Raw genomic sequence first — 12,948 nt, forward strand, 5'->3', positions numbered from 1 at the left:
GATTAGAAAAAAAGGATTAGAAGAGTAAACTTTTTGTGTGCTAATACGCTGAGGTATATCTTCTAAGCGCTCAAAATTATGAAATATTCGTAGCTGCTCCAGCGGCCCAGGCGCGTCGGCAGGGGGTGAAAAATGAGCACTTTCTCCCCTCTAGTGAACCAGCACTTTCCTATGCCCCTCTCATTCTCTGCACTGCAACAGGTTGCTCCCGTCAAGACAAAATCTAGCCGACGCCCACGCAGCTGCCAATATTTTCGAATATATCGATGCCTACTTTCACTTGGATTTAGTTGTTTAACACCTAAAGTAACAATATAACTAAAAAGTAATATTTTAGCTCGCCCATTATTTAAAAATATATCCTCCAAACGTTGAACGAACTAAGGTAAATGTATAATAAATACACAGAATTTATGCCCAAATTATTCGTGCTACATGCTGAACCCCGACCACAAGAAACGAATTGTTTTATACATATTATTGCTGTGTTACGCAGTGGGACCAATTATTAGGTACACCTAGGTGTTGCCGGCAAGGCCCTCAAAAGTGCGTTGTAAACTATAGGCCGTCAATGCATGTGCGAAACCGCAACCAGCACAATGTGTGAATTATTCGGAACCAGGATTACATTTTAGTTTTAGTTGCTACATTAGTTGTTAATCAGGTCAGTCATTCAGTTTGAGTAATGTAATCTGAAGACAACCAACAGGCTTATGCCAACACGTATGTACCCCGCCTTTTAATGCCCCCCACGCCACCACTGCATACCGCCGCTACCGCTTACAAACACCGCCCTTGATCAGTTGGATTCGTCACTGAAAAGGTAATCACCGGAGCCACTGGGAGACGTGGCAAACATAACCCCGAAAACAAAGAAATCTGCGCAGCTCGAGCTTGTGGTGCAAGGCTGGAGAAATAGCTGCGCTGGCGGACAGTCTCCCTCAGTAGGGAACCTGGTTGCTACAACTTAAAGATTTCAGAGTTTGCTCCTGAAAGTCCTCTATGACTGGCAGGCTCGGACCGCGTTGTCTGCAGGCTTTTGCACCTCTCCCTTAGCGGACCACGTTAGCACGTGCTAGAACCCACGGTAAACTGCTTCGTAAACTCGGCGAATGTAGCGTGAACTGAGGTCTGTGCTGCCCACTTCAGGCACGAAGGAACGGGAACTGACGAGAAGAAGAACACGCGACAGATGACGCCACGAATGCAGAGCAGAGTGTTCTCGAAGGTCGTGCTCGGCGAGGCGCACGCTCACATGCACTCGGTATTTTTTTGGTATTCGTTTCCGAGCTCCTCACGTGGTTTCCGAGCTGCTCACGTTGCCCGAGCAAGCCTGGACAACGCAGGGTGCTCCTCACGAGCCGCACGCTCAAGTGTGCTCGGCTGTGCTGAGTTCCTGGTAAGGCTCCAGGACAGAACTAGGAGCTTAAACAGCTATGCTTTTAAAATATACGAATTGGAAAGTGGTTGCGAATATGTTCAGGGTTGCGTTTATGAAGTGTGTAGTTGCCGCTGCCCATATTCGCCTCGGTAGCTCAGTAGTCAGTGCGTCAGTCTCATGATCTGAAGGCCGTGTGTTCGAGCCCTACCACGGGCAGCTAAGCACTTTTTCTTCTTTGTGAAGTCATGCGCTGAGTTTTCTGGTAACGCTCCACAGAGAAAAACTAAGAGGTTAGTCAGCTCTGCTTTTAATATGGTATCTGACCTCCTATACCATGGAAACCGACCGCAATACTTCAACCCCCTTGTGGTCAATAAGGCTTCTTCGCTAATATGAAAAAATAGCTGGTAGAATTCTAGAGTATTGTTTAGAAACCATTCATAGGTAAACATTTGGACTCAGCGTTGTGAAAACGATGTTTAAAATAAAATTAGAATTGGAGTAGAGAAACATAATAAAGCATCTAAATTTGTGTCCTTTCTTAGTTATAGTTTCAGGGGCGCCTGGCAAAGGGGTATTACAACGAACAAAATATAGGGCCCGAAACACCGACAAAATGAGCAATACCATTCCAGGATCTCACAAAATAATACCGAATTTTCTGTCGAAGCAGTGCTAATCGTAAAAACGTCTTACATTGAACTTCGATCTAACGCATTCGTTTTATTGCTTGAGGTACGGTTTTAGTTTTTAACCACGTAAAATCGATTCGACAGCTGCAGTGTTATGTAATGTAATCATACACCTATGTTTTGCTTTGTGGGGGATTGTGTCCTCTAGGTAAAACAATTTGGTTAGGTGAAACGGAGACTTTGGTTGGCGTAGAGTAGTTTGGCTTTCGCTCTGGGACACATTATGGTGTCGACAAAAGAATGAAGCTTCTCATTATAACTAGTGGAAAAGAAGAGATCACCCATGAAAATAGGATGAACTAGCATAAGGTTCTTGTATCCACGTCTATAAGCAAAATAAAAAGCAGATACAAAGCATTTCACCATATATTCCCTACACCGGATGCCGACGTCCCTATTTCACTTAATTTTTGCCCTAACTAAATGAACTTCGAAGTCTAAAGGCTCGTTGAAGTACGCCCACGACTTGAAGGTTTTGAAATTTGCGGTATAAAACTCTGAAATTTTGTAAACAGACAGGATGGGTAAATATATCAAAATAGAAAAGTGTCACAACGTACCTCAGTGGTGTCTGGCAGGTCCTGTTGGCGATTTAAGCTTGCATCTGGATTCTCAGACTTCACAGGAAGCGCTATCAGGAGAAAGGCACACATGGTGGCTGCTATGAAGTGCTGCATCCTTGGCGATTGTTAACACTGGGTGACGTTTCGAAAACTTGTAACCGAAAATTTGGCCGTAAATTTTACTTATGAATAGGTCGCAGCTAGTTCCCAAAATAATATGTTAAATTTCGTTTAAATTACACTCATGAAAGCCTTTCTACCCTTTTCACTTCTTGGGTGAGCTGTTTGACCACTTGGCCCTGTGGTGAGTAGCCTGAATGTTGCAAACACTGTTCGAATGAGCAATCTACCGCACCCTGTCCGCTCTAAAGTTCAAAGGGTTGTGAGGTCTGTTACGTTTTTGGAATCGTGCCTAGCTTTGTACTGGGACTTCACAGATGAATCTGCAATGTCAAAGAACGTAGGTGTACCCTGTCATAACACTTTTAAAATTATGATCCCCTCGGTATATGTCCTCGCCTCACATTCGTTGGCGAGTCAAAGCAGTCCACTTTCTATATATGTTCGTGTCAAGGTTTATAAAAAAAGCCGCACTTCAGAATTCTTTTGATGTCAAGCTGATTAGCCTGTCTGGCATGGAAATGAATTACGTGGAAGTACAAAATTGCTGCTGTCAGACTGACAAAACCTGAGCTTGAGTCCCTTTCCCAATACAATAAATCTTGCGGATAACCATGTGTTAGCCATGTGATCATGCGCATACCCAGGTGACAGTAGGAGGTGAGATTAAAGCGGGGTAATTAAAGCAGGATAAAGCAGGGTAAAAACAGGGTAAACGTGAAGAAAAAGACAAACAGGGCACAGCAGAAAAGAAGCCGGTGAAAATAGTCTAATTTCCCCAAAAAGAAAAAAAAAACGGGAGTGAAGAAACATACGCAAAAATAATGTAAAACCTAGGTTGATATTCAGCACCACCAGGCTTTCGCCTGCAATATACGTGAGGAGAATTAAGTTCCCGGCGGATCGTTTTAAAGCACAGTTTTACCGTTACGTGGAGCCGTTTGTTTTGCTGTCGCGTGGAATTTGGCCTTCATTTGACGACATGTGCATGGTATTCTAGGAAACTCATCACGTGACACGTCGGGTCGCGTTTTGGCCACGGCTGCTTTCGGAAGCCGGCACCGTTATGGCCGCTGGCGGCTTGGCGCATGCGCTCTCCGCAGTTGGGTCGCAGCCTGGCCACGTAACTCACCGCGCTCCCGGAAAAAGGGAACCGCGTTCGCCATGGATGATACAGAGGTAGGGCAGTCTTCTGTAAGTGTTGCGCTCGAACGGAATGCTTCGAACCGACATCGGCAAGCGGAGTCTGATCACCGCGCTAATATCGCTCGTCGAGCTCCTTTACTGGAGATGTAGCGGAATGCCAAGCGGGCGAAGCTAGCGTCGAAGACTGAGGAAGAGCGAGCCGTTCGACTACGAAAACACCGAAAGTAGAACCCCAACCACAGCCTAAGGCAGGCTTTGGACCAATAATATGAAAAGAGCAACCAAATGTAACCAAGTAAAAACGATTTAAACAGGCCAAACTAAGGTTTCGATTTGCATAACCAGGGTTAGCGGTACTAAGCAGTAGCCATTTTTACCTATTACCGTGGCACACATTTTGTGCATTGGACAGCAACACCGGCACTTTTTCGTAGAATGTGCACCTGGGCCTTTAGCAATAAAATGCTACGTATTTTAATGCGCACAGTTCCTACAACTGCCAAAACAGTTTGTAACTACATACTCAGACACTGCTGGTTCTGGCATGGTTAAATGACACGGGTGTAAATGACACCGCTGCTGCAGGCTCGTTAGGAATCCTTAGAATGTTGAGAATATGTCGTTGATCGCTGGGACATTGTTCTTTAAGACGTCCACCAACAAACACTTGAATGGAAATTCCCCTGACACTATACGGCATACGTTGCGCTGAGGTTCATGGTTATGGCACCTCTGAGGAAGTTTTTTTTTTCTGCTTGGGCTCTACGCCATATGAACACACCGGATGGCTGTTAAAGTTGATAACGTGAACACAAGGCCCGTAGTTCATTATTTTGCTGAAAATATTTGCAGTTTGGGATAAGTGAATATCTCGCAAGAGTTTGACGATGATGCTTTGAAAACAGCAAAATATTTCTTTAGGATGAAATTGTGTAAAGTAACCAATGAAAACTACGCGAAATGTAGCTGCTCACATGGAGCCCTTACTCAGTATAAAACTTGTACAAGAAGGTGTGGGTTTAAAGCCTCTGCAAATTATTTATGTGCATAAATTTTAACTGGTGCCAAGTTGGATGCGGCATTGTCACTAACGGCACTACTGGATATAACGGGGCGCGTTTCTGGAAGTAAAGAACATAAATTAAATTTGTAGGTGGTTAGGTGTGCGGTACGTACGCACCTTAAGTGCTAATGATGAAGCCATGGCACTGCCTGCACTATTTATCTAAACAGGAAAAGTGACACCTTTCTGGACGTCAAAGGTTTATGCAAATTTCGTCTCAGGTTTGACGATTGGTTCCTCGTTTTAGTGGCATGCCTGGGGAATTTACAGATACGGATACGGTTATGACTGAAGTGGTCATTTAATATTATTTGAGCAGTTAACGGAAGCTGGATTTAGCAAGGAAACGCCAAGGTATCAATGCAACCAACGTTGTGGTTGATATATGCCAATATGTGAAGTCCTCATGTGCAAAGTAAGAAGTAACCAATATTATATCAAAGCGCTCATTGCTCCAGTACCGGAGCAGTTTTTATTGTTTTAAGGGTCCATGTTTTCTAACGGGACAGTCATAAAAGAAAGTTGGTAATTTCACAAGCTATCAACGACTAATTATTAAAGAGCCTAGTTAATACCAAGCGTATGTGGACAAATAGCTTTACCTGGCGTTTGCACGCCCTAGTGAATGAAGAGGTTTCTTTGTAGTTATGACGTGCTAAAATCCCGTGCGAATTTTGAAAGGTAGCTGCAATTTAACTGTAATTTAAACTAGACAATAAAAACTTCGTTTTGTTGGTGAGGCTTACGACGTTTGTCGGTAGTTCATGATTCTTAACCATGGGCGAGATGGCTAGTCATACCATGATTTTAGAAGCTGGCGGAATATATATGCGCGTGGCGCATAAAATACATCGTTGGTGTGTTATGTCGGTGTGCACTTGCCTTTGGAGGGAGGTTGTTCTTTTTATGTGCTGGGCTACGGCGATTTCTGGCTGCGTTTTAATGTCAGAAGTGACAGCACAGAAGTGGTAGGATATAACAATAACTGACATAACTGCGTAGGCCCTGTCGCCTTCTTTTCCGATACTTCTAGTACGAAAGCCAAATATACTCGGTTGTTCATAAAGTCGGTTCCCGAACCAGCTGATCTTTTCCAAACTTCGGAAAAGCCACCCTATGGCTCGTTCAGGACTGAACTTGGTACCGAGTCATAGGAGCAAATCATAATGCGCCACTTGTAATATATTTTAAAGAACAGTAGAAGGGAGCTACTTTTACTCTGCCATTCATGCTTCTTTTTGAAGTTTAGGATATCCTGCGATCATGCGCAGGAATAAAGTGTCCTCCGAAAAAACTAGAAAGAAGTGAATGGAAGGCGAACAGTGATCTTGGTTACTTGGTGCTCCAGAAAAAAAAGGGTTTTCTCGAAGCAGACGTGTGCTGGGGGCTCGGTGTCGAGGCAGCTTTTATGGCAGTCGTGAAAAGAAGCGAACCGGTTGGGAGAATGGTTGCACACCTCGACGTGATTAGCTCTGGCAGACATGCACATATGAGTGGCGCGTTGGTAGTAGTACATGCGATGGTCGGAAATCGAGCAGTAGGTGTAAACTGGAGCTCTGCACCCGCGCTTTGTCCACGAGGGGGGGATATTTAAAGGAAGGGAAAACGGGCTCTGATTCATATTGCCCATCTACGATAACACTGAAATACTCAGGTCCAAAAGAAGAATCTTGACAATGGCGTAAGGTTTGCCATGAAGTTAGGGTTAAAATTTCGTTGTGGGCAAAACATACTTCACATTTATTTTATTTTATAGAGACAGGCTTCTGGAAAACAAGAATCCTTCGCCGGTGCCAAACTTTCTCATTGAAACATTAACTCTTTCGCTACCGCGCCTATCAAAATCGATCAATTTGATCGATACTTTTGGGAGCGCCTTTTCATAGCGTTCCAGGCGTTTCTCGAACAAGTAAAGCTGTTCGGAGTTAGATCAGAAAATGGCCTTTCAAAATCAGTTTTGTTTTCATTTTTGCAACGGAAACGTGATTTTTGACACGCTTTTGAATCACCTGGTTGTGGAAAAGGGGCGTGGTCATCGCGCCTCAAGGCTACCAACGAAGAATGCGTGCAACTCGTAATTACTCGGCACCAGCGCTTGTTTTTTGCTATCAGGGCGTGAATGGGGAACTAGCAAATGATTTTCAATCGTCAGGTTCACGCTCTGACAGTAATAATCCCAGAAATCGGCTGAAAATGTCAAGCAGTGCCTGGTTGCAAAGCTACTTTATGATTTTAGGCAGTTTTATTGCCTTTGCGCAAGTTGTCCTAAGTACTCTGGTAGTTCTACTTACCCCAGGACCATTCCCAAACAGTTTACAACAGTTTTGGTTTCGTTTCTGCATCGCGAAATTCATATTTAGCGCAACTACGCAGTTACCCAACTTCAAGGCTAACTGCCATGGCGCCTGAAGCGTCCGCGACTGATCCTCGAACAAAGCACGCCGCTCCTCATTTCCCCCCACCCTAACCCGATTTCTGCGATAAGAACTTCAGATGCAAGTCAAAAGGTCACACCCAGTCGCCAGATATCTGTTCCGCCGAGGACAGCGCTTCAAACCGGCCTTACACTGCCAGCTGTTCGCCTTCCAGTTTCGTTTTCATGCGAGGGTATATCCGGGTGTCTAATGTTGCTGCTTAGTTGAACTGTCTATTCGGACGGAGTCTCTGATAAGTTTTTGTACTGTTTCATTTGAAAAATGTTAAGTGGCGCTGCAATAGAGGAGGCTGGTTGTGCTGATCTTTTTTAGCGCGCGACTGCTACTCGGCCAAAGATCGCAGGGGACGATTCTAGCTCATCGTACCTCATTTTTGCGAGCAAGGCTACAATTGCGAGTAAGAAGATGATAATAAAGCTCAGCTTTATGTTTTGAGAGATAACTGACCGTGAACGACAACAAACATCAGCCACGGCGTTCCGTTTTCAACTTCATGCATGTTTTTTTCTGCATCGCGTGCTTGTCCCAAATATTGTGCTCGCTGTAAATGCAAAGTCAGCCATTGACAAGATGTTTTTACGTTATGTGGGGGCAAATTGGTGCCTCTGATAACGTCAAACCGCCAGATTTATTCCAAGGAACCACCCAAAATTGCACAGTTTGAATTAGAGGTTGGGCTTCACCGCATGACACGAGCACCGTGCGTGCTAACATTTTTTTTTATATCGGAAAAACTGTTTCGCGCAAGTCGACATTTTTTTTAGGGTGTGTTTTTGAAATGTTTCCCTGCCAAATGTATATTCTAATTTTTTTCTACTACCGGTGGTTTGATATACACAACTCCTTTTTTATCAATTTTTTCGACAACTTGACAAAACTTTTGATTTTGATATTTTTTTCACAACTATAATATATGAAAACCTTTAAAAAACTGGTGTTATTGGAAATGCCGTTAAATAATCTGCATTTTGTGCTCCTGCAATTAGTGCCTAAATAATTTTTTAGCAGAAAAAAAAATGTTTTCTTGGACCCCCCAAAATTGGTCAATTTTCTGCGGTAGCGAAAGAGTTAAACAGATGCAAGCTGCCATTGATGAAGTTTAGAATATTTTTGGAGCTACACGAGGGAGGCAGTTACAACGGATCAACTTGTGCTCTCGCAAGTGCGATAAAATAAAACAGCGAAGACCGGAAACCCGCGAAAGGTTTTATAAGATATACTCAAACAAGCGCGCAAGGCGACTCTATGATACCTTGCGGGAAGGTGTGTTGAAAAGGAATCAATTATTCTCTGCACCGTTGGTAATAGTCACCTAAAATTGTCTTCATAAGCATAACAAGCGAGGCGAAACAAGGCGGAAATCTTTTATCAGTACAAAATAAAAGCGAATAGAATGAACGAATTTGATTGTCCCAATAACAGATGGAAACAATCGTCGCCGCAGAACTTAATTTTCAGGTGGCAATCTAACGGTTGTTTATAATGGCGATGAAAAAATGTCTTGTTATATGGGTGGGGACATTTTTATGTGGTGTACTGTGCCCAGCCCTCGAAAAGGAAAAAAAAATTGTATACGAATCATTCTCATTGACTGTAAGTAATATTCGTGATTAGCCAGCCTAAAAAACGTTGCAATAGCACTTCACCTTCCTGTCATGATGTGAGAATGTTTGAGCTCGACCTTTAGTTTAGCTTTGAAAGCCTATTTGTTGGTATCTATGCTAACATCACCGCCAAACTGAATTGGTGAATCGGCCATAAAGCTCTGATGGCTGCTGTGGCTGGCCAATATCACTGAATAAGCTAAAGACACCCTGCTCGTATCTGGCAACTCTGGTTACTCTCTCGATCTCTCAAATCTTCAAGATGATGCCAGAAATGTAGCGGAGTGGTTCGAAGCAAATTTAATAACAATCAACCTTGTCAAAAGTCGGCTAGTTGGTTTCCGAAATCGAGAGAAAACCGTGGCGAATGACTGCTTTATTACGATACACATATCAAATTGTGCATCTTGTTCCTCGGCCCATATTTTCGGTGTCGAGTCTGTTAAATACCTAAGTCTATCTTTTGATTGGGATATTTTGCGGAACACACACATGACTCACATAGGTAAAAAGCTTAGAAGTACTGCCTGTATGTTTCTGCCCGTCTCGGTTCCAAAAATACCAGCTCAAACTTTTGGGTATAGTGTTCGTCGATAGGGCATGTGCTTTTTTTTAACAGCTCCGCTAAATGGACAAAAAGAGTGTAGAGCCACCATCATCATCTTCTTAAGCGCCACCATCATCATCACGAGATTGGCCAGCTGGCACGGAACACACTCGGCACCCGCCACACCTCGGGAACGGCACCCGCGTTCTACGCGCCTCATCGTGTTCATGGCACAGCCAATGCAACCACAATAAACGTGGGCGCGGCCGCACCGCCTCATCGGCCGCCTACAATTTGGTGACCCGACAAGCGGCTTCGCCATGGCTTCGACACGCTGCTTCCCCAGACTCAACGCGGACGACGGCACGCGAAGAACGGTCCCCGCCCTACCCGACCTTCCCTCGCTGATTCCGTTTGACGCCATCTCAAACCGCGCTGCATGGTTCGTCATCTTGGAGAGCCATTTTTACGTAAATGACATCTGCTCCCCGCACATCGGGTACCTATTGACACTACAGAAGCTACCTGCTGACCTCATTGAGCAGATCCAGCTGCCGACACCAGGCCCCTGTGCGTATGACAACTTAAAAGACACTGTCCTCAACCACTACGGCATGAAAACCCGGCAGACGACAATCCCGGCAGAACCTGGCGCCGTTACCACCGTCAGTCCTCCTCCGACACCGCCCTCGGCCCATGTACCCGAACCCTCACTAGGTGAGGGGTCTGCGATCATGGGCGCGTATCTCGAGCTCCCGGCAGCACCTTCCACGAGAGGACTGGAGGCCAACGACATCACGGGCGCCCACCAACCAACGCCTGCTTTGTCCACTGCTACCACACCACAAGAAGGCGCCGGTGATCCGCAGAGCACCGAGGCGGTGACCTCCCTCACTCCACCGTTGACGCCACCCCCATCTAAGCCCACCGTGAGCTCTTCCCTGACACCACTCCACAACGTGTGCTCCGCAACGCAGCCCCCTGAATGGCATACATGACAGGTACAGTGCGCAACCGACGAGACTCCCATCGACGCACCAACCATCTGCCATCGTGACATTACGTGTTCCGTCTTGGTGGATACGCAGGAGCAGCGTGACTCCTCCAAGGAAGCACCTGGGCTAGTAGGCTCACAACGAGCAAAGATGGACACCCTCCAACTAACTGTGACCAAAACGATGACGGGGCAGTCAGACCAGAACAAAGAAGACCGCAGTCGGACTCCGAACCACCCACCACGTGCACTCTTGCCTTTTGTTTCGCTTGTGGAAGCCCCGTCTTCTGCTTCGAGTCGTCAACACCGCATTACACCACACAAACATCATGCACCTTGCGACCGACTTGTCGCTCCCCGTCAACTCGCTCCTTGCATGACAGTGCGGGAGTCAGACGATCAGCGGAGACAACTTTTTGCCCGCCCCCTTCGAAAGCAACGCGTTCGAGTTCCCAGAGCATTCACCACCCATCTGGGTGCCTCATGGGACTTCGCACATAAGCAACGTCGCTTCGAGCTATCACGACGGTCAATGGCCCATGGTTCGCTCATCCGTAGACGAGCGCGGCGGCGACTGCGTCACTCCCTCCGCACATGCTGCCGTGGTCTGTGGAACAACAGAGCTGGCAGCAGAACGGAGCCGCCCTACACCCGCAAGCCATCTGCACCCGTTTGTCTGGACCACCTTGTAGCCCGGAGAGTGCACTTGAGCTTTGTGGGACATCACTCTCTCCTCTGGGCACTCCTAGTAGTTTCCACCCCGCAGGACGCTCGTTTCCGCCTACGGCCTCTGCGCCACTCCCAGGCAAGGCCCCCCGAGGGAGATTCACACACCGGACGCTACCTCGCCGATGACCAGGACCGGCATAGTCGACCCCAGCCACTTGACCACGGACTGCCCACGGACTCTCCCTGACAACGGACAAATCGTACACACCTGCACATAGTGCATAGTGCATTTTCGTGCATTGTCATTTCAATCTGTCACTTTATCGCGCTTCACGCTAGGGGGGGAGCCCTGTAGAGCCACCATCATCATCTTCTTAAGCGCCACCATCATCATCCCGAGATTGGCCAGCTGGCACGGAACACACTCGGCACCCGGCACACCTCGGGAACGGCACCCGCGTTCTACGCGCCTCATCGTGTTCATGGCACAGCCAACGCAACCACAATAAACGTGGGCGCGGCCGCACCGCCTCATCGGCCGTCTAGAAGAGTAACAGTATTTTAAAAAGCACAGTTAAGAGTGTTCTTTACACGTGGGGGATTCGGACAGTTAAGTCACACGTGGGGGATTCGGACAGTGTATTTAAGGCAAGCGGTTTACCGCAATACGATATATTGTTTAAGCAAATCGTCGTACTGAAATAGTTGTGGTGTACGGATTACCGAACTCCAATGTTGAGCCTATACCGCTGCGGCACATACCTCGCTATATGACGCCAAGGGTCCGTACCTATTACGGAATGGCTGCAAAGCCATATTCTCCACCTGCTATCTTCAAGAAATTGCCTGACGGATTGTTCTCCTCAACTACGGGGAGAACATAGCAACACGGGGAGAACTTAGCAACACTTGCGTGCTGCTATGCTTGCATTAGAAACATGCTGAAGTATGTATGTGTATGCGGTCATTGGTAGCTATTTGTTTGTTCTCTAATTGTTTCTTGATGATGAGGAAAATGCCACTTATGTATCTAGAACCCATGTTGATTTATGGTATTTTTGCTTGTCTGTTTGCCTTCGTCTTTTCTGTCTGTCGTTTTTTGCGCTCCGTTTTTCCACCCGTTTGGTTTTTCTACTTCTCTTTTCTTTCTTTTTTGTTTGATTGTCTTTTTTTACCTTCATATTCAGTTATCACTGTTAGTGAGAACTTTTTACAAACGTGAATGCCACAGCTTCCGGGCGACACCGCACAAGCCCACCTGTAGGCTTTGGCGGGCCCATCTTACCTTTGTATGTACTCCATTGGCATGTGAAAATAGTGGTTTGGTTTCTTGACGTCGTAGCCAAAGGTGGAAGTTGTCATTGGCCGTCAGAATTGCACGGCAGCTGTGATTTTCACTGCGTAATACACTCAGTGTATTACACAATACACAATACACTCACTTCTTGCGTGGGTGAGTGTATTTTGGGTTGATTTGTTGAAGTCAGAGCCGTACACAAAATTTAGGAATCGGCGGTAAGCTCTTGAAGACTGCTGTAATTGTTTCTGGAAGATGTACGTGAGTGGCTATTTTGCTTTGGCATAATGCGAGTTTGAACGTTATGGGACAAGAGTAACGTGTCGAAAAAGGGTTTACCTACTGTGCCTATACGTTCGGTTTGCAGTTGAAGGACGTTGGACCGACGTTTTTTTGCACATGAACAATCTCAAGGTTATTTGACCATAAAGGTGACT

At 46.0% G+C, this 12,948-nt stretch overlaps 1 protein-coding gene across 1 annotated transcript in view; it reads right to left on the reverse strand.

Annotated features, from left to right (window-relative positions):
• Window positions 1–3,069, reverse strand: part of LOC144151364 (uncharacterized) — a 12,674-nt gene extending 9,605 nt beyond the window's left edge. The window contains exon 1 of the mRNA XM_077682394.1: window positions 2,634–3,069. Coding sequence (XP_077538520.1) covers window positions 2,634–2,750 — 117 coding nt within the window. The 5' untranslated portion in view covers window positions 2,751–3,069. The remainder of the gene's footprint in view (window positions 1–2,633) is intronic.
• Between the last annotated feature and the right edge of the window lie 9,879 nt (window positions 3,070–12,948).

Source organism: Haemaphysalis longicornis, unplaced genomic scaffold (genome assembly GCF_048455015.1).
Source record: "Haemaphysalis longicornis isolate Haplotype H1 unplaced genomic scaffold, Haemaphysalis longicornis Haplotype H1 scaffold_9, whole genome shotgun sequence".
NCBI lineage: Eukaryota > Metazoa > Arthropoda > Arachnida > Ixodida > Ixodidae > Haemaphysalis > Haemaphysalis longicornis.